This window comes from Cryptomeria japonica, chromosome 2 (assembly GCF_030272615.1).
Source record: "Cryptomeria japonica chromosome 2, Sugi_1.0, whole genome shotgun sequence".
Taxonomy (NCBI): Eukaryota; Viridiplantae; Streptophyta; class Pinopsida; order Cupressales; family Cupressaceae; genus Cryptomeria; species Cryptomeria japonica.
In genome coordinates this window covers 546,627,619-546,650,776 of record NC_081406.1, presented here as the reverse complement: position 1 = coordinate 546,650,776, position 23,158 = coordinate 546,627,619, and the positions used below count along the sequence as shown (strand labels likewise).

General features: G+C 37.6%; 1 protein-coding gene across 1 annotated transcript in view; it reads left to right on the top strand.

Moving 5' to 3' along the window:
- Positions 1–23,158, top strand: part of LOC131052339 (uncharacterized) — a 67,319-nt gene that overhangs the window by 23,482 nt on the left and 20,679 nt on the right. The window contains exons 4-7 of the mRNA XM_057986980.2: positions 1,977–2,079; positions 14,204–14,337; positions 14,432–14,612; positions 14,716–14,870. Of these exons, the coding sequence (XP_057842963.2) occupies positions 1,977–2,079; positions 14,204–14,337; positions 14,432–14,612; positions 14,716–14,870 (573 nt within the window). The remainder of the gene's footprint in view (positions 1–1,976; positions 2,080–14,203; positions 14,338–14,431; positions 14,613–14,715; positions 14,871–23,158) is intronic.

Genomic DNA, 23,158 nt, shown 5'->3' with positions numbered 1-23,158 from the left:
GGGATGTGGTTTAGGAAGATCAAGCGGTATAAAGATAATAATTCAAGATAAATCGTTGAGTGAAAGGTTTGAGTTAAGAATTCCTAACATAAATGATAAGATAAAAGATATCCATGATATACTCAGAAGGATCTCAGAAGGATCACTTTGACTCCTTGAGGCGATAGGCTAAATTTTGAGGCCAAGATTGAATTTAAATTAATACCTTTGAGAATGGCAATCGCGGTGCACTTCTAGTGGGAAGTGTAGTCTTCAGGGATGTGACTCAGGACCTAGATGGTACCGATGAGTCATAAGACTCTGGCCAGAGCACATACCTGTTCCATACCTAAATGGAGAATTGGAGATAGATGCCTTCCCCAGTTGGGTGGATGCTTGTTGCAAATGAATAGATGCCTAACCCGTATTTCTAGATGATTGGACTAATACCTATTCCGTATGGATAGGAGTACATGGATATACCCTAAGTCACCAGGTTCGAATTCGAATTTGAAGTTCGACAGCTTTGAAATTCGAATGAAGTTCGATGAGGAGAAAATTCTAAATGTATAAAATTCGAATTAAATTCGCCATATGTAATTTTTTAATAAATATATGTAATACATCTATAAAATTGCCTAAATAGTTTAACATTGATAAATAGATTTGAAGTCATTACAAAAAGATGACATATTTATAAAATATAAACCATAGGAAACATATGCTTTCGTGATTGCAAAGATGTTCTTTTGTCAAAAATTCACCGCTGATGAAATTCGAAAAGAGGTAAAAATTCGAAAAAAAAATAGTCATTAAATTCTCTTTATATAAATTTGAGTTTTTAAAAATATCAGAATAAACAATATTTAATTTATATATTATAATTTAAATTAATCAAATTTTATATATGAATAATTAAAAATTTGAATTAAATATTTTAAAATATTTAATTTTTAATATATTAAATGTTAAATCTGATAACTTTTATACTAAAAGTCTAAACGTTAATATATTAACAACATTATTAATCAACATTTATATTAAATTTTAATATTATTTAACATTTTATCGGGCAACACCATTACATCGGGCAACAACTTATATTAGATGTTTAATATTATTAAATGTTTAATAAAGGTTCACATTTATTGGGCAACTTTATGAAGTTTCTTTAATTTTAACATTTACCTATATCCTCTTTCTCTCGATGCGGCCATCTAAAAACCCTACCGGCGGCAAGCATTGCATCGACCATTGACTCGCAGCCCTCGTACCTCCCGACGGCAATAGCGAACTGGTTATCTGCTGACAGCAAAAAAACACCTCTGCCTGTTTCCTGCGAATTTTAAACGAATTTTGGCCAATCGAACTTCAACGAATTTCAACGATTTTTATTGCATGTTTTAATGTTCGGTGAATTTCAAACTTCAAGGATGAAATTCGGCTGAACCTGGTGACTTAGGATATACCTATGAATGAACACTTAATAACTTAAGGAAGATTAATAGCACAAAAAAAAAGTCAGTATTTTGGGGTATTATGGATGGGTTATTACAAGAGGAGTGCTACGTTTATCATAGTAACTGTTCTTTTGCAAATGTCTAGAGCCATGCTCATTGGATCTTAACAATAGGTGACCTGGGTGTTGGTCTAGGCTCATTACTGTTTGGAACACATTAAATATTGAATAACTGATTGGAAATTAGGACTGAGTTGTTTGATTCAGGAATCTAGATCTTATTCTTGTGAGAATTTCTTAAATATTGTTTTGATGACTGCTGTATCCTCCACAAAGCAATGCCTAAATTAATATCCATAATATTGGAATTTGAAGCAAACTTTGAGGATTCATAATATAGTTATCTTAAAATTTTCTAAAGAATTCCAAACAAATTTTTAGATCAGGTTTGTTTTGCAATAGAATCTTCTGTTTTGGCTTCTTTATCAAATTGCATTAGGTCAACTTTCATTTGACTAAGGGCTTTCTATTTTTTAAGCTTGACGGTCGTGTTAAAACCTTGCACCCTGCCGTGCATGGAGGTATTCTTGCAAGAAGGGATCAACAACGTCACATGGATGATCTGAAGAATCATGGGATTGGTGAGTGCTTCTGTTATGATTTTGGTTTTGAATACTGGATTTAGCCTGTGTACCAATATGAGAACTTGTTCTCTTATTAATATTATCTGTTTATTAACTAATTTTTTATTGTGTTATTTGAAACATGGTTTCTTTTGCTCACTTTGGTTTTGGAGTATCATCAATCATTGAGATAGTGTGTGAATTTTTATTGTTCCATTTTTTGTCATGTTAGGTACCGATTTATTAGGAAATTACAGTATTACATGGTTACATTGTGGTTTTTAAACATCAGGATTGGCAGTGAATACATGTGGTGTAGATTTAATATGGTGACATATATGTTATGGTTAAGTGGATGGAAAATATTCATCTATGCTTTAACTTCATATTCTTAAATGATTTAGAAATAGCATTGTTTGTGTTAAACTGTGAATATTGTTTTAATTTACTTATAATCTTTGAAAGATGTGCACAAGGACTCGATCATTGTAATGTCCCCAATCAGTCATTTATAAGAAATTAATAATTTTAAAGATCTTTCCGATTTGTAATATCTGATTTACACACTGAAACACATCAATCTATTGCAGAGCTCTTCATCCTTTATTGACAATGTTGTTATTGTAACCTGAATAATGGTAGGCGCTGATACAGAAGAAAATAGTATAACAGCCAACAACAAAATATGACAACTTCAAATCCTACAAATATTTTTCTGGTAAATTTTAATGCAATGGGATTAGTCTATGTGATCCTTTGTATTTTATAAAGTAATATTAGACAATGTTAAGAAATTCAGGTAGATCAGTGTACAAAAAAAATTAGTTTTAACACTACCAAAAAGCTATGTTACTGAATCGTCTCATATACAGGCCAATACTGGGTATGAAATGTCCTGGAATCAGGGCCTGGTTCAAAACTTATGGATTCAACCAGAGTACACATTTTTCTAGTCTGATTTTTTTTAGGTTTACATATTGAATCCGCTGATTGCTGTTAAATTTGGCTCAGAATAAAATTTCCTTTGATATTATAAAATCTGAAGCAAAATATTAATATGATGAGGATATTAATTCCTCTTTTAGACGCTAGATTCTCCTAGACTGCTAAATTTAGTTATATGAATTTGCTGATGATCATGCACAGCATATATAAGTTTGGTTTCCCCAATTATGACAGGAGACTGTATACTTATGTAGTGTCTATATGAACAGCAAATAACTCTATGAATTATACAGAAGTGAAGGATCCGATTCCACACGGATATGCTTCTGCAGGCCACAAACTAATTTGTATATACTTCCAAATAGCATAGCATTCTCTCCTTTTTTTTTCAAGTGTCCCGATGGAGAGGGATATATACTTGTGTAAAGGGTGTGAAGGGTTGTGACCCCAATCGGGGTGTCACATAAAGAATGGGGTGCGTTCCATAACCCTGATAGGTAAACTCCGCTAGAGTCTAACACAATATAATCTAAATAATGCATTAACACGTCCATTAACTAAACACAATTAATTATGGAAAGCAACTGACCATAAATGCAGATCAGCGATGGTAATGACATGATTTAACGTACAGTGATTGATACATTAGCAATATAGATTGTGCAAACTAAGGAATGGGATCGCTGATGCAAGGCAGCGATATAGAATGGCAATGATGAAGATTAGGATAGCAGTCAGGAAAGATATCTCCTGCTGCTATAACATTAACAATTGCAAGGACAACATGATGAGCATTTCAACCTGCAGACACGATTTTGAGGGTTTTGTTTTTCTCCCACCCATCACAAGCTCACTGTTGTTGAAATTTTTTATCTTTCTCAAATTCGTATTTAATATTATACTCTATTGAAACTATAAATGTGAAGGAAATTATTCTCTGGGGACTGGGATAGTTGATAGTGGAAGAAACTATTCACTAGGAAACAAAGGAAAATATTTAGACGGCTTTATTAACATTTTATTTAGGGGAAGCGTACCAGTAGTGGTTGTAGCCAACTTCGCACACCCACAGATCTTAAACGGTACTTTGGATTTCGATGATTTCTTTTTGTTTTCTCTGTATGCGATTTAACCGCTTATAGATATTGTTCTAGCTTTTGGAGTGCCCCCCTATACCTACCTAAAGATGTTCCAATAACTGTCCACTCAAAATTGCCAATACTTGTGGACAAATGTCCCAGTAGTTGTGCACAAATGTCCTAGGAGTGGTGCACAAATGGGCCAATCATGGACCAAAAAAGCTAAAAAGTGATTGGCTATTGGTACATGTGAAACTTATTAATGAGTTTTTCATTATCATTTTTTGGCTCCTTTAAAATTAATAATTGAGGGGTTGGGTTCACAAGGAGTGCATTGCTATTGGAACGCGATCCACTATTGGTGCTCTTCCCCTATTAAAGTTTTTAATTTATTAGAATTTTATTAAATTTAATATAATTTTTAACGATTATTAATCGTATGGGGTGACCCGTATAATATAACGGTTAAAACACTTGCTTGGTGAAATCGCCACCAAGGTTCAAATCCCCGCTAGGCCACTATGCTTGCAGGTTTGGTACTTTCGCTGGGTTGGTGTGCTAGCGGATTTGAACAACAATAGTGTTTGGCACCTTAAAAAGTGCCAATTACCGATAAAAAAAGAAAAATTATTAATCTTGTAGTTATCATTAATGATTTTTTTTGTTTATTCATTTTAATTTATTGGGATATAAAATATTTGTTATTTATATTAAATTATATTAATTATTAGTGTTGATGATATAGCGTCAATAGAAATCCTACAGGTCGACTTAGCAAGATCAAATGTGTGAATGACCTATTGGCCTTACACATTTGATGAATCTATCAACTTATATTAATCCTTTAACATCTTTATTAAGTCACATATGCATTATCAGGTTTAATGATTAAACATACATTATCGAGTTTGACTTATTGGATTTGTTTCAAGGGACCAACTTTTGGTTAAAGTCCGCCACCCCTCATTTGAAGGCATGTGATGTTTCATGAAGGTCGTGCCTCCTTGATGAGAGCCGACTCTTGGATATCTCCTTTCGATGGATATATATGGATGTGGTCTTCCCTCTATGGAACTGAGATCAGACAACAAGTTCGATCATAATCAGGCAGATCAAATTCATGTACAAGCAGATCAATTGATGGTGAGAAATTTATGTAGTGTGCTCGGGGGTGATGATAAGAGCTTATCGTCTATGGTTGGGAAGGCAACAGATCTGATGTTTGCTTGTGGTTAACGAGCACTACCTTAAAATCAACATGGTATCAGAGCCAATTTCCTTCTATAGAGCCTAACCGCTTGAAGATAGATCCTGTGCTCTCAAGGGAAATTCAATCAGAAACAATTGCAGATTTATGATCTCTTCCAGATCAAAAGGCGACTATAGAGGATAATGCAGCGATTACACTCGCTGACCTCTGCCCTTCACAGTGGCGTCGGTCAGGCGTCTAAACAAATCAGGTGGCAATTAGGGGATCGAGTCTCCCCAGGCCTTGAGAACAAGTATGATGGCCCAAAATCCTTTTCGTCTGAAGTTCCGTGGGGGAACGCAAACAACAACCTGTGCAAAAAGTTGCCTGCTGCCCAATCACAGGATTTTGCCCAAGATTTCAAAGCTCGGCATTGTCAGCGTTGAAAGATGTCGGCTTGTGACTTGAACTCGGGTTGCTGTGGTTGGAGAGGTTTCTGTGCTCGATACAAATTCTTTGAAGAAGAAAGGGCTAGAGATGGAGCCCGCAACCCTGTGGAATCGGTACTTGGATTGGCTTTATCAGCACAAGGAGCTCAGATTGTATATCGATGTTAGCCGAATCAGGTTTACGGATGAATTTTGTTAGATACTTGATCAGTCCCAAAGACACTGAGAGGGGGGGGGGGTGAATTAGTGTCTAACTGGTAAACAAAAGATTTAAACTCGTTTGCAACTTTATAACCCAAATTAATATACCGGTAAGCAAATAATAATGCAGTAAAGAAAAACCAAAGTATAAGCATCAATGCACACCATAACACAGATATTTTTGGCGAGGAAACCTGGTGGGATTTGTGACCCACAATATTTACTCATTGGCCAATATGAATAAATATTACTTATACAATAGGGGCTTGCACATGCAGGAAGGCCAACAACCTAGAGCTCACTGCTCAATCACAAAATAGGAGTCACACTGACTACAAAATTGGATGATTAAATCCAATTACAATGTACTGCTCAAAATAGCATCTGCAATGCTGGATTCAGTACCGGTTTAAGCTTTGTTAGATACGTCTGCCATAAACCTTTGCTTCGCTCTGCTCTGCTCTTATTCGCTCATAAAATAATTACATCATAATGCATATACAGTTATTCGCTCTCATATATCGCTTGCATTCATTACCTAATTACATTTCCTTACTTACAAAATGACCTACAAGATCTCATACATATATGAGTCTTTACAATACATCATGTCGGCTATACAATATAATTACAATACAAAACAATATAATTTCCATGTCGGCTAGGAGTGCCGGTAAGATCTTCTGTCAGTCTAGGTTGGATGCCGGTGCCGGTAGATGATGTCTGTTGCCGGTGTAACCTGTGAACCATATTACCAGTTGGTTGCCATCAATGACAACATCAACTATTCTCATCTGAGTGAATAATGCCAACAATCTCCCTTTTTGGCATTGATGGCAACACTCATGAGAAAAATCAAAAGCTGATATCCAAAAATGAAGTCCAAAACTGATCCAAGAATAAGAGTGCTCCCCCTGAGCAAATGATCCCTTCTGTACATTTTTCTCACACACTACTCCCCCTTTGACATCAATGACAAAGGATGTCAAAAAGAATCAAAGAATTCAAAATTCTACCTCAAAGCCCGTAACCGGTTATGTACAATGTGAAAGATATCTGCTCAAATCAGATTAAGACTTTGCATAAATTTAGTGCTGTCTGAAATAATGGTTTTAGTCTGTCTGATCATCCTGGTTAGATAATGCATCTGTTGCTCCGGTGATCTTTCTCCTTGAATGGTTGCTTTAGACAGCTCAATCTGTTGTGTTAGAAGGTTGTCCAATCTAGGACCAAGTTTATTTTTCAGCTCCCGGGCCTTCATTCTTATCCTTGCTTTTTCCTTTTCTAATTTTTCAATCTTTTCTTCAAAAACTGCCATTTCTTGATCCAAAACTGAAGTAAGTTTTGAAGAACCTATCATGTTATCTGCTATATCATCAATCTCCTTTTGTGTTTTCCTTATCTCCTCATCAATATCCTCTGTTAGGTGGTGAGGCTTGCATGCTTCCTCATACAGTTCTTTATATTCCAAAATAGTGGAATTAAGTACTGGTAATAAAGAATCAATATGCTCTGTATAGTCCTTAATAGTCTTATCAAAGAATTCACCTTTCTCCTTATTCACCCTTTCCTTAACAGTCTCTTCATTAATTTTATCTACAGTTAGAATATTTGAAGCAATGAATTTGGACAATGTGTCCAATTTACCTAAAGATCCAGAAATATGATCTATCTTACAATTCGGTGCAATCAATTTCAAAATAGGTAAAGTACCATCAATGGCCTTAAATGCTACGGCGTTGCGTTCAATGATCTTCTTTATGGAATCTAAAAGTACATCTGTCACATTAGTAGGTCTGTAATCCATGGTGGAGGTGCTAGGTGGAGTGTGAGGTTCTGCAGTTGGTTTCTTCTCATCTTCGGATTCCTTAACCACTTCAGCTATCTTGTTTCCACCTTTAACCTCTTCTTTATTCATTGTTTCTTCCTTATGCTCACTCTGTTTTTCAACTTTATTTTCATCCTTACTATCATCCTTACTGACTGCCTTGCTGATTGCCGGTTCAGATATACTCTGTTCATGCCTTGTTCTAGTTTCAGTTTGTGCTTCTACTTCTGCTTCTACCGGTTTCACAGGTTACACCGGCAATACATTCGTGGAGGTGATGGAACCCAAGTTTCAAAGCGCTTTTAAGGCCTTGGAAGAGCTTGAGGCTAATTCGATTGCCAATCCGGACGAGGGCCGCATGGTTGGGCATTATTGGCTCAGTAAGTCTAGTATTGCTCCCAATCCTAATTTGTGACAGCAGATTGATAGAACGCTTGACGCTATCTGCAAGTTTGTTGACGATGTAATCAACGTCAAGGACGACCTCTCTGCTCAGAGCATCGCCCGATTCTTGTTGCCAGCTTCCCAGTGTGAATTCACTTTGAATTTGGTTTTGGAAGAGTTGCAGAAGGATTCGTGGGTGACACAGATGGATGCAAGAGCTGCACGTTGCACTGGCATTGCTCTCAGTGTGGCCGTGAGGCTGGTTGGGGCTTGTGTGCTTGGCACTGCTGCCAAAATTATGCTTTTTATTGGCGGTTCCTCTACCCAAGTTTCAGGCACTGACGAATCTCTATTCAAGGTAGGAAGATTGCTTGCATTTCTTCGCAAAGGAAGAATCAACATTGAGAGGGAGTCTGACATATTGTCAGAAGTAACCTTGGACGAAGAGATGAGAAGGTTGATATTTGCTTCAGAGGGAGCTTGTTTTTCAGCTTTAGAGGGAGCCTATCATTTCAGCTTCAGAGGGAGCCTGACATTTCAGCTTCAAAGGGAGCCACGTCATCATGAAGATTTGGTTAATGCATTTTTCTCTGTGATGGAGAAATTTGAGGTGAAAGCCCTTGTTAATGAGTTCTTCTCTGAGAGAGAGAAGTTCGAGGTGCAATCCCTTGTTAATGAGTTCTTTTCCTGTGAGAAGTTCGAGGTGCAATCCCTTGTTAATGCATTCTTTTTTGGGAGAAGTTTGAGGTGAAAGCCCTCGTTCCACCCTCTGCGAGTAGGCATGGTGGAGATGTATTCTTCTCTATGATAGAAGTTTGAGGTTTCGGCCCTTGTTATGCATTCTTCTCTGTGAGAGAAGTTTGAGGTTTCGGCCCTTGTTGTGCATTCTTCTTCGTGAGAGAAGTTTGAGGTATCAACCCTTGTTGTGCATTCTTCTCTGTGAGAGAAGTTTGAGGTGCCAGTCCCCGTTCCACCCTTTGCAAGTAGGTATGGTGGATCCACACTCTGCGAGTAGGCATGGTGGAGATGCATTCTTCTCTGTGAGAGAAGTTTGAGGTTTCAGCCCTTGTTATGCATTCTTCTCTGTGAGAGAAGTTTGAGGTATCAGCCCTTGTTATGCATTATTCTTTGTGAGAGAAGTTTGAGGTTCCAGCCCTTGTTCCACCCTCTGCGAGTAGGTATGGTGGATGTCATGTGAGAGACTCCATGACTTAGCATTTGTGTGTATTCACCCTCTGGGAGTAGCCATTGTGGTCAAACATCATGATGAGGTGATAAGCTTCTTTCATTCACATGAGTGTAGTCATTATGTTAGTCATTGATGAGATGATGTGACTTGTAGAGATTAAGAAGGATTCCTCCCTAGCTAAGAGGGAGTGTTGATGATATAGCGTTAGTAGAAATCCTACAGGCCGACTCAACAAGATCAAATGTGTGAATGGCCTATTGGCCTTACACATTTGATGAATCTATCAACTTATATTAATCCTTTAATATCTTTATTAAGTCACATATGCATCATCAGGTTTAATGATTAAACATACATTATCGAGTTTGACTTATCGGATTTGTTTCAAAGGGACCGACTTTTGGTTAAAGTCCGCCACCCCTCATTTGAAGGCATCCGATGCTTCATGAAGGTCGTGCCTCCTTGATGAGAGCTAACTCTTGGATATCTCCTTTCGACGAATATATATGGACCTGGTCTTCCCTCTATGGAACTGAGATTAGACAACAGGTTCGATCATAATCAGGCAAATCAAATTCATGTACAAGCAGATCAATTGATGGTGAGAAACTTATGTAGCATGCTCGGGGGTGACGATAAGAGCTTATCATCTATGGTTGGGAAGGCAACAAATCTGATGTTTGCCTGTGGTTAATGAGCACTACCTTAAAATCAACAATTAGTAGTATTAAATTGATTATTTGTAAGTTCAAATAATATTTAATATTTACGAATTATAGGATTTTTATGTTTTCAACATTTTTTATTAATATTCAACCTATTTAAAATAAATTTAATATAATATAACTTTATATTTTTTTTGTAGGCTACGAATATGCATATATTTACAATTTTATATATTTTATGTATGGACATCCCAAGAATGTATCTGTTATCACAAAAGCTCGCACCCTTGTTGAGCTATCAACTCAACAACCTTGTGAAACATGGAAGCAACCCCGAAGTGTGGGACCTTGCGCAAGGGGTTGAATCTCCGGAGAAGGGTGGTTTCCTTCTCAATCCAGGTGCAGGTGTTGAACCAACTCAACACTTCAAAACTTACTCCTAAGCCTATCCTAACAACTTGCAGAGGTAAAGGGAAGAGAGAAATGCTTAAAACAAAAGGAGGTGATGCACCAAGAAGAGATTGTTTCTCTCCCTACTCGAAATGACACAACGAATTGATTGAAATACCCAGGAGATGCACAAACTTCAGTTGTACGAGTGATCCCAATGCATGTGTGGAGGTTAGAATTCACTAAATGTCAAGAGGGGTGAAGGTTTCCCACAAGTCACACTTAGAAATAAATTAACACAATATATATGAGAGAAGAGCCACAAAACATACACCTATGATGAAGGTAAGAAAACATACACAACATACATAAGTTGAAGAAAGGCAAGAATAGCAATTTCAATTCATTTGAAGGCCAATGGCCAAACTTACAGTTGCAAAATGTAGAAAAATACAAGAGAAGTGAAAGAGCATGGAATAGCTCAAGCCAGCAGGGAGAGAACCCTTTACGATGAGGCTTAACAACCATTAAATAGAAAAATGGTAACAAGAGTGATCATGACCCCTGTATGTTAGTCTAGGAGTGCAGGGAAGTGCATGCACTTGACTTCTGTACATGCAAGCAACCTAGCCATACCCACAAAAGGCAACCCTGAGAAGGGTGGATTGACTGACCTTCCAAAGTCAGAGCATGCAGACATGACATAAGTCACCACAACAAGCATGGCCCCGTAACTCTTCTGATGGAAATCTTGTGGCTCCACAAAAGAAGGTGCATAAGTCACAAAAATTGTCGGAGCATTTAAAGCCTTAAGTGTCGATCAAGCCATTTGGAAGTGTCGTCAGTCGGAAAAAAGTCCGGGGACTTTGGAAACTCGGGTTCCTGAAGTGGGGAAGACAAGGAAAAAACTTTGGAACCTCGGGGTTCCGGGAAGGAGAAAGGAGAGCAGCAGGGAACTTCAGAACCTCGGGGTTCCGGAGAACTGAAAAAAGGGCTAAGGAAGGAACCTCGGAACCTCCGGGTTCCGGAGTTCCGGGAAGGAAGAAGGGAAGCAAAGGAAGAGAACTTTGGAACCTCGAGGTTCCGGAGTTCTGGAGAAAGGAAGGAAGAAACGCTAGGAGGGAACTTCGGAACCTCGGTGTTCCGGGGTTCCGGAGAAGGCAAGGGAAAAGAACTTCGGAACCTCGGGGTTTCGGAGTTCTGGGAAAAGAAAGTAGAGGCAGCAAAGAGAAGGAACTTCGTAACTTCGAGGTTCCGGAGTTCCGGGAAAAGAAGAAAACGAAGAGGGAACTCCGGAACTTTGGGTTTCCGGAGTTGAAGTTCCGGAGTTCTAGAGAAGGAAAACGAGAGAAGGCAAAGAGAAGGAACTTCAGAACCTCGGGATTCCGGACTTCCGGGAAAAGAAGAAAACGAAGAGGGAGGTTTCTGGAGTTCCGGAGAAGGAAAACAAGAGAAGGCAAAGAGAATGATCTTCGGAACCTCGGGGTTCTAGAATTCCGGGGAAGGAAGAAAAGGCTAAGGGAGGAACTTCCTCCGAGCAAGGCAACACCTCATACTTCATAATTCTTCTGCTTCTCCTTGATCAACTAGGGCAGCGCTGGTCCATGGATCGTATCTCTGATCGGTTCTTACTGATGCGCCAAGGGTGCCATAAAATGACAACAATATCCATACCTGATTCAAATTCAGTAACTTAGACTCTTAATATTGTATAGAAAATAAATATTATATATGTTGTTAATAGTTTAATAATTAACTATTAATATTGTATATAACAAATAAATATTAAATAATATTAGTACAATATATGTACTAGGATCCGATTATGGGTGTTTGGTACCTAGAATCAGCCTATATATGAGCTTATTGGGTAACATAGATTATATATATAATATATATTATTATATATTAATATTGTATATATAATTATTTATGATTTTTATATGTTTTTTGTATGGATGTAAACAAACGTACCTAGCCTTTCCCCAAAAAATTGCAGTAATGATGTATTGTACCTACATACCCAATACCGGATTCAGCAACTTAGCCAAAGAGTAATGCAGACAATAAAATAATGTGTGTCAGAGCCTGTCTCCTCCATCCTACGATTTCTCTTTTGTGTTATGCTAGCAAAGACAAGCTGGCAACAGTGGACCCATGTTCTGCTCAGAATGTTGGCGGCTTATTCCCAAGGTAAGTACTCTACAATTCCAAGTATATACTGCCCTAGTAAATGTGATTCCTTATCGAATATCATCAATTGCCATGTTTGCTACATCACACGATGCCTTCAATAACAATTTAAATCTTTCTTGTTGCTGTTTCTGGCTTTAATTGTGTGTGTTTTTTTACATCAACATTTTGGATCACTCTGTTATCCATCATCAGGATGCTAGAGAACTCATAGAGTAGAATAGATTGATTCAGACTGAGAAAGACTAAAAAGAGAGAAGGGGTTAGAGGAGGAGAGGGGAAGAGGTTGGGCTTGGAACAATGTGCAAGGATGTGACAAAATAAAAAAATAATAATCTTTTTTGACTTAAAATTGACTCATCTTGTTTCTTTGACTTCTTTTTCCTTTAAAAAAAAAATTACTGTCATATCCTTGCACATTGTTCCAAGCCCAACCTCTCCCCCTCTTCCCCACTCTACCCTTCGTTCTTTTTAGTCTTTCTGGGTCTGCAACAATCTATTCTACTTTTTTGAGCTCTCTAACATCCTGATGATGGATCACAGAGTGTGATCCAGCATTGATGTAAAAAACACACACAATCAAAACCAGAAACAGCAACAAGAAACAGTATGGATTGTGGAAATCTTATATCATTAATTTAAATTTTCATTAAATTGCGACTTCTTCTAAGGCAGCTCCACTAAAATCTAGAAAGTTCAAAAGCCCTTAGACCTGTGATCAATCCGAGTCAGCAGTCAATTAGGTGATTGCTGTGATCAACCACTTTCACTTATTGTTCTACTGTGATTTCCAATAAAGAGGTGCGATAGGTAGTGAAGTTGCTGGTTCAGACTTATTTGGAAATTTATTTACAAACTGAATATTAATCAACTTTGCACAATGGTGCTCTATGTGAAATCAGGTTCCAACTTTTCCATCTTTCAATTCCCATCGTGAGGGGTTTTGTCCTCAGGTTAAATGAACCACAGTTCCATGCTCCAAAGGAGTAATAATCAGATAAAGATGTATTCTTTGTAAATAGTTGTGATTCTTTACATGTCCCTATATATGTGTGTGTGTGTGGAAGTGGTTATCCAGGGACATAAAACTCACTTTATACTAGGGGCATATATCCCGATGTGCCTTTTTCCTCAGTCCCTGCATAACCACTTCCTATGTATATATATTTTGCATTGTTCCACGATCGTTAGGGACGGGGAGACGGGGGGACGGGCTTCGGGGATTGGGGGACAAAGGGAAAAAGTTTCGGGGATGGGGGGACTTGGGCCTGGAGGGGGGGAAACGCGTTTCCGTGGAACACTGATATTTTGATTTATTATATTATTATAATTCCATTTCAAAAAGGGAACATGACAATCCTGTCCAATTGAGTGACTTCACGTATCATTCTGTAATTCATTTGCTTAAATTTATGTTAATGAAATCTTGAGTGAATTTTGTCAAGTATAATATAAACCTGCAGTCTAGATGGTATCATGCTTATTGTGGAAACCTGTTCCAGGGTTAAAAAACAGAGCGTTCTTTCCTTCTATATGCTATACCTTCCAGCCTAAAATAGAAACAATTAAATAAATATCCCATACCTATGTATCATTGTCTAATAGTTTCTATTTAACATTTGAGATGCAGGGGCATTTGATTTGGTGGTGGTAAACCTTTATCCATTTTATGAGAAGGTTTCTTCATCTAATGGGATATCATTTGAAGATGGTGTAGAGAACATTGATATTGGTGGGCCAGCGATGATCAGGGCTGCTGCAAAGGTATGCTTTGGTTTCATAAAAACTTCTTTTGCATCGACATCTTGTAATACAGTTCGACTAATACTGCATCTATGCATATTGTAACCTTATGCAGAACCATAAGCATGTTCTGGTAGTGGTCGATCCTGCAGACTATCCTTCTCTTTTAGGGTATTTGCAAGGTGAAGGAAATGATGGAGAGGATCTCCGAAGAAAGTTTGCCTGGAAAGCCTTCCAGCATGTTGCTTCGTATGACTCTGCTGTAGCAGAGTGGTTCTGGAAGCAGCTTGGTAGAGGTATTTTTTCAATCGACTAAAATCTTCTTCAAATTTATTCAATCAGAAAATGGTAATGAAATTGTGATGATCTGATTTATGACAGATTTCCTTTTATGAGCAGATGAATTTCCACCAAGATTAACTGTCCCACTTTCAATCAAGTCCCCTCTTAGATATGGGGAAAATCCTCATCAGAAAGCTGCATTTTATGCTGATGAGTCCCTATGTGAGGTGGATGCTGGAGGCATTGCAACTGCTGTACAACATCATGGAAAGGTAAGCATCTGACTCTCTTCTTATCTAAATTTATCTTCATAGAAGTGCACATTCTTGACAAATTATGAATAACTAAAGTGAAGCCTTATTTCAGGGGTAATTGTTGGCTTATAATCTGGTCCTCTCGTAGCACTCCCTTGTGCAGAGGTTTATACCAGTATTTCTGAAAATGTTAATCCTTTAAAAACTTTCAAGGGATATAGTCTAAGTTGCTGATTCAGGTACTATATATATATAATGTCCAATAATATAAATTATAAGAACAGTGTACTCATACATTCATTTGAAAAAAGAAAGTCAAAAATTAAAATACTTAATTCCCAAAATGTCATAACACAATGAAAATTCAAATTACAAACTATATTTAATATTCATATTCTTCTTCATCCGAAGCATCAAGGTCAACATCAACATCAACATTTGGTTCAGTTTCATTTGAACCACAATCATTTGGAATGCCACTCCACTAGCCGTGTCAAGTGTAGAAGCTGGCTCATTTTCATTTTGCAAACATTTGACAAAATGCCAAATCATTAACAATACAAGGAAAGTGATTTCACAAAACATAAACAAACAGCTGCTGCATATGAAGTGTAAATCAACTGAAATTAATCTCATTAATGCAACTGAAATGATAAAGAGTATAAAGTTTACTAACCCCATGTTCACAGGTACAGCTCACAAATGCAATTGAAATGATATTTAATTGCTTGGTTGCTGGCATATTCTGATATAAAATGATAAGTTGGGATTGGATGGATAAAGAAAATGGCATACCCAAAATGATAAAGAGTGAAACCGAGGTTTTAATGTATCAAACTATGCCTGGATACGGCCCCAGGTTCTACCTGGGCGCCCAGATTTGCTGTGGGTCCTTACAGAAAGATCCACATTGAACTCGGGTGCCCAGGCAGTACCCTGGCCATACCCAGATTGTATCCATATTAGGACCCAGGATTTACCAGCAGTACCTGTTAACATAGGATATTGTGGATGAAGGGTTTCATAAAATGATTTCCCTTAGTTTTATTGGTTCCTGCCAGAGGCAGGCTACTTATGCATCTGTTGGATGCAATTTTTGTCACTGTTAATCAATCAAAATCTACAATTAAACAATATTGACTGAAAAATGCTGAAGTTTGTATTTAATCGTTTTCTCCTGTGATTGTTATAATCCATTTATTCATTTTGCAATTGGCTTGTTGCTGGAAACGGTTGTAGTTTTTAAACATATTCTATTATTCTCTCATCCACCTAAATATATTCCCTTATGTTGGACTGAGGCTTTCTTCCGTATATTTTAAGTTGCAGTTGCTTTTTGCTTGGTTACAACGTACCATATTTAGACATAACATTGAGGATTAAGAATCAAAACTTATTATCTAAGTTTGAGATGCAGGCATGTTTGCAACATGAAGTATGATTAATTATTCAATTTATTCTACTTTTCCTCAAGTCTGTATATTTTAAGATGCACGCTGCTTTTTGCTTAGTTACAATGTACCATGTTGAGACAAAACACTGAAGGGTAAGAATAGAAACTTATTATCAAAGTTTGAGATACAAGCATGTTTGCAGTATGAAGTTTGATTAATTATTTAAATATTCTACCCATCCTCAAATCTGAATATATTCCGAAATTTTTTATACCAATCAATATTAATAATTTGTGAATGTTGCCAGGGCTTAGAGTAGTGTCCATGCAGATGCATTGGAAAATTTTCAGTGCTTATTTTGAGTTTTGCGTGATTGACTTCTTTCAGCAGTAGTAGTATCCCAGCAAACTTGGCCTTTGACCTTGCTTCGCTTGATATAGTTCATTAAGGTCTCTTATTATTCTTTGGATCTTGGTGCACATTATCACCTGCATACGAGGACAAATCCCACTTTCACTTCCGCTGAACTTATCACTGGTCGACCATATTTCAAAGAAGTCCGACATTCAGAGGATCTCTATAGTTAGCTGCTCTCCTATACAACTGTTTACAATATCAAAGATGTCTCTTTTCTCCTCCTTTCAAACTGAATAGGGGAATTTTTTCAGTGTTTTCAATTGTAGCCATTATTTTTGACCGTTGCCACTTGATCTTTAACAGCATAGGAAACTGCCATTGCCACTGAAAGTGACCCTTGACTTTAGCCAACTTGGTCCAAGTAGTTTTGTCACTAAAACAATTTTGCAACCTTGTTGCTAGTGATTGACGAGTGGTTGCTGAGTGTCCTCCTTCCATTGCTTCGTGCCTCCAGTTGGTCTGTTAATGAGCAGATTTGGCTTTTGAGGCTCGTTCCGTCAGTTGTAAGAAAAGAACATATCCTTCCCCCCTTGATGTGAACTTCTTATAAGGAGTGTCGGATACTATTGATCATGCACTCGAATTATAATTGAGACAATTTAATCTTTATTACTTTTGACACTTTTGAAGTTTGAGAGACATACTTTTAATGACATGACATTTAATGACTTATAAAAATGGACCCTATTTTAAAGAAGATATGATGCCTTGACTTTGAAAACACACAATATATTTATTGGACTTTGATACTATAACATCTTTTTATGAACTAATAATACATTTAAAGACACTAAACTAGACAATAAATCAACCTAATATGAACCTATTGAAAAACTCAACTTCAATCTAGAAACAATCATCTGACACTGTTCAACATTGTCAACAGCCAATGTAGCCAATAATGGTGAAAGTTACTTGTGAAGTAAATTGAGAAGTTGAATCGGTTTCATGGCTTTCCAAGGAAGTGATGGAGGCATTGTCGATGAATGATGAGACACCTTAGAGTATAACATATGTAAGAATACTTTCTGAAACAGATTGCTGTAGTAGAATGAAATGTCTAAGAAGAACCAGAAGGACATGGTGGCCACCAAGTGGCAACCATGGTTTTTCAGGAAAGTCTTGGAAAGCAGTCCATAAGATGGTTTATGCTTTTTGATCCTTGAAACATTGGCTATCTTCCTTGATTGCTATGCCTAGCATTATTGACATATCTGCCACAGCTTCCTCAATATTTTTTTGCCACTGAGGCCATGAACCAGACAGTTTCAGGTACTTCCATTTGCCAGCAGTATGTGAATCCTATCAAAATTGCTCTGAACATGAGGATTATCCTCCATGCGATATCCTTCTACCTATATTTTGGATTGTGGCTTGCTGCTTGAAAACAGGCAGAGACATGGGAGCACTATCATGGAATGCCAAAGAGATGATCAAAGTGTGGCATCGACAGTGGGAAAAATAGGCAACAAAAAATTCAAGACTCGATGAGTCAAATAGCTATGGGCTCAAGAAGAATTCTAGATCTATGTCACCTGATCCCTTTGCGATTTCTTTTGAGATTTGACATCTCTCCTCCAAATGTGTTCCTCTCAGCTTCATTTATGATTTAACGAATCATGCTTCTTCAAAACTATATAATAAACACAATACTTATCACTATTCTTAAAACATGGCTCTCACAGGGGCAAACAAGGAATTGTAGAATCGCCCCTTCATAAATTAATAAACCATTACTATTACCAGCTCTGGTACCATATTGAATTCAGAGTGATGATTTACCACATAAATAATACTTTTTTATTCCGTGCCACATCCATTCGATGATACATGACATATCTATAGGATTTTCATATCCTATTTTGTAGGAAACAACTCCTTAAAACCAAAGATGAAAAAATCTTACTCGGCAATAAATCTTTTGGCCCAAAATTTTTTAAAAATCAGAACTCGGAAAAAAATTGGAGAAAAATCGGCAAATTTATCGAACATTTGAAAATATATAATTTCTTAAAATATTCTTAAAAAACACACACATTTACACTAAATTTATAGAACATAATAACATATTACTGGTTTCCATCATATATAAATCATAGTTTGAGCTAAATACATATCATATACCAAAAAACAAGTGCAACTTCTAAGTAAGTTTTAGCCAAATACATATTGTAGAGTCTAGACCACAAAACAATACAATCTCTAAATACATATTAAGTTCAAGCTTTCGTATCGATGAAAATTAGAAATCATAGATTTCGTCTACGACTAAAGCTCAAAAAGCTCTGTTGTCACTGAGTGGGTGCTGAAATAGATGGTGTTGCTGCTGCAATATCCTCAACAAGTGAGGGAACTGCCTCTGTTGGATTAACAAACTCAGCTTCTGCCTCCTCACGTTCTGTCACTTCTGCTGCCCATTCAACTGCCTCCCTCTCCAACTCAACTAAGTGATCGTTAGTGAAAAATGGTTCCACATCAACATCGGTAGTAGCACCATCAGGTTTAGCAATCCAATCCGTTGAATATGGATCAATCTCATCTAGGTCAAGTGCTTCATGTGAACCTTGCCTTTGTACCCTCTTTTCATACAATTGAAGATTGTACCACACATATACAAGGTCATTCAAGCACTTTTGAGTCAACCTATTGTGCTTTTTTGTGTGAATGGCTTCCAAGACACTCCAATTGTGCTCACAACCAGAAACACTACAAGTTTGAGATAATATGCAGATTGCAAGCGTTTGAAGATTAGGTGTTGTGGCACCATAATCTTCCCACCACAAATCTGCAAGCATAAAAATTGCCATTTATAACTTGGTAAAGATTTTTATAAACTTAAAGATTGAAATAAATGGTAAAATAACCTCTCCTTGCAATGCACCCGGTGTGCCATGTTTCCATAAAGGATCCCTCTTTCTACCACCAGCTTTACTTCCACCACCTCTATTTGCAGAAGCCATTGTCTTCTATAAAAATTCGAAAGAAAATTAGCAAAAGAGACCAAATATGGAACAATAAATATACTTCGCCGATTCTTGTTAAATTTATGGATCAATAAATATTGCCACCTGATATGTTTAGACCAGAGTTCCATGACTCGCGGCGAGTCACGTGAGTCAACGGGCTGGGTGACCCCTGCCGGGTCACGGTGACCTTGACCCAGGCTCGGACGGGTCAGGGGGCGTGACTCACCTGACTCGTCGAGTTAGCGAGTCCGTGACTCGCCGAGTTTGAGGGTCATGACCCGGCCAGAGTCACTTATAAAAGTGCAGTAAAACAAACAAACAAAAAAAACATAACATTTTTTAATGATTTTTTGGCCTCGCAGGGCGTTGCCCCTCAACCCCGCCCTGTATCGCGACAGGGAACGCGCAAGGGGCGCTGCCCCCAAACCCCCGTTGAAAAATATAGGGGGAAACCGCGCCGATAGAAGTAGGGAAAATCTAACCTACGAGTCTGATTAGGCTCCATATAACAACACAACTTAGAAATCTTGGTAATTGGTATTTAGATTTAGTATTTCAAATTTCCTATAGTCTCATTTGAAAATGTAATTCTTATACTGTAATACTGTCATACATCTTTTCAAAACTAGTTTTTCAAGTACTATATGTATATGTATAACTATATCAGCACCACCACCCCGCCACCCCCCCGTCGCCGTCCCCCTGCCGTCCCCAAACTTAGGCCCTTGGTCCCCCTGTCCTGGAAACGCGTCCCCGCGTCCCCTCGTCCCCAACGCCCGTGGAACACTGGAAAAATAGGAAGCCATAGTTTTGTAACCAGTTGAGAGGAAGAGGTAAAAAGCTTGCACAAATCACATTGGGGCAACACTACAGTCCGATTGGCTCACTGAGTCCACCGATCCAGTCTTCACTAATGAGGACCTTGAGTGGGTTGACCAGGCAGACAGAAAGGCTGAGGCTGTGGCTATGGCAGAGGAGGAGGATAGAGCACGATCAGGCACAACACCTATGGCTACTCAGACTGGCACATCACAGGCAGAGACTATGGCTACTCAGTCATCTAGGACCTACCTTAGACGCCTTTCTAGGAGGCAAATAGACGAGGCTGAGCCAGAGCCTGAGCCATAGACTTGTTTTTGTTTACACTTTAGAGTTACATATATGTTTGGGAACATTTGAAGTCATGAATTTTATATATATTGGACAACATTTATAACTCTATATATCTTGTTTTCTAATTCCTTCAACTACAATTTACATTTCTACGCATGTGATGGATGTATGTTTATGTATGTGATCAAATTAGCTTCTATTTGATGATGTTATAGTGTCTTTAAGCTTAATTCAATAATGGGTGTATGAAACAAGTTTTAAATCGTTAAAAATCTCTAAATTTCAAGGGTTTTCTTATTTTGCCGAGTCGTTGCCGAGTCATTGCCGAGTCCGAGCTGAGTCACGAGTCGAGTCAGCCTTGCCGAGTCAGAGCCGAGTCCGAATCTGGGAACTTTGATAAATTGCTGATTTTATGAAAAGAGAGTAAGTTAAGAGACCAAATATGGATCAATAAATTTAGAAACAATTTCCACTTCCTAATACTAGAATTGTTAGTAACTTTTATAAAAACTAAATGGAGAGTATGCTAAGTGGACCTGATTTGATCTTTGCTTTCTAAACCTAAATGGACAAAATTCTTATTTTACTAAAAGCTGAAACTTTCAGTTACAGAGATGAAACTAAAGGCTGTATCGGTTTACCATTTTTTCTACCTGCAGGTTCCCCCAACACTCAGAATGGTGAGATCTAAGGGATCGGAATTTGAACACAAACTAAAATTGGACAATACAAAATTTGAACACAAACTAAAATTGGACAATCTGCCTAAGGAGTGTAAAGTCATAGAGTTGGACGTAGGAGGCAGTAATGTGGAGTCCTAGATAATGCCTCTGCAGATTTGAATCAGTGAAAGTGTGCTTCTCTGTACCTTGACACACCTTTATAGCATGGCAGATTTCAACTTGTTCCCTTGGACTAGCTTCTATGAGTTGACCATTTGGATATGGTGTTGCAACTTTTAGTTTTGATGAAAATTTGATTCCTTTCTACACAATGCACTTCCCCATATCAATGCCGATTTTGCAATTTTGAAAATATGTTTCCCTATTGAAGGGCATTCACCACATCAGACGGAGGTTATTTTAACTTGACACAAATTCTGCTTTTCATAAATTGCGGACACATTACCATTATATGCAGAAAGTAGAAACTATTATAAGTTCCAGGTAAGAAATCAAATTTGAATATCCTTCAATCAGACCTGAATATCCACAAACTCCCGTCGATAGCTAATGATTTAGCACTCGTTCAAACTTCAAACTCCCGCTGAATCCACAAATCCCATTGGCCGTTGGGTGAGGATTTGCGTGCTTAGAAAAATCAAAATCACCAAAACCGTTTTCACCCATGCGTTAAAAAATGAAATCAATTTTTAGGGTTGTATTAAAAAACGAATTCGCTTTTTTTACACACGATTTTTTTTCCATTTGCTCACGATTTATTCACTTCAAACATCACAATTTTTACCAAAAAATCGGCCGTGATTTTTTTGCAAATTAAATTGATTGGAATATTGACTCTTGATAAATTGTGATTCAAACGATTATAGACAATTTTTTCATGAGTTGCTACAAACAAACACTCCTTAAATAATTATTTTCTCAACTAGAATAGTTTCGTGAATTGAACTCACTTTTATTTTAACTTCATGCACATTTGATGGAAATATTGTCATTGATGTCAAAGATGCAAGAAGACAAATTAGTCATGTCAAAGGTAATGATTTATATCATAGATGAAAAACTCGGCGAGCAATTCAAAAACTCGCGAGTAATCGCGATCCATAATCCCGCGCGAGTTAATCGCGGAAATACTCGGGGCGATTTTTTTATATACTCGCCGCGATTTTTTTGGCAAATAATCGCCGTTAATGGCCAAAACCCGCCCGAAACGCGGCACAAAATGCGAGAAAAACGCGACTTAAGTCGCAGGCAAAAAAAAAAACCGAAGTCTTTATTCCATTTCGCAGCTCGCGCGACTCCGGAAGGCAAAAAACGCCACGCGATTTGCATAGGGTTTGCATTTGCACGCACGACCAGGTATCTTTTTGTATTTTTTCATTTCGAATACACAGTCATTTTGACTGTGTAATACACAGTCATTTGAAATGACTGTGTATTACACAGTCAAAATGACTGTATTGTTTGCATTTGCACGCACGACCAGGTATCTTTTTGTATTGTTTTATTTCGAATACACAGTCATTTTGACTGTGTAATACACAGTCATTTGAAATGACTGTGTATTACACAGTCAAAATGACTGTATTGTTTGCATTTGCACGCACGACCAGGTATCTTTTTGTATTGTTTTATTTCGAATACACAGTCATTTTGACTGTGTAATACACAGTCAAAATGACTGTATTGTTTGCATTTGCACGCACAACCAGGTATCTTTTTGTATTGTTTTATTT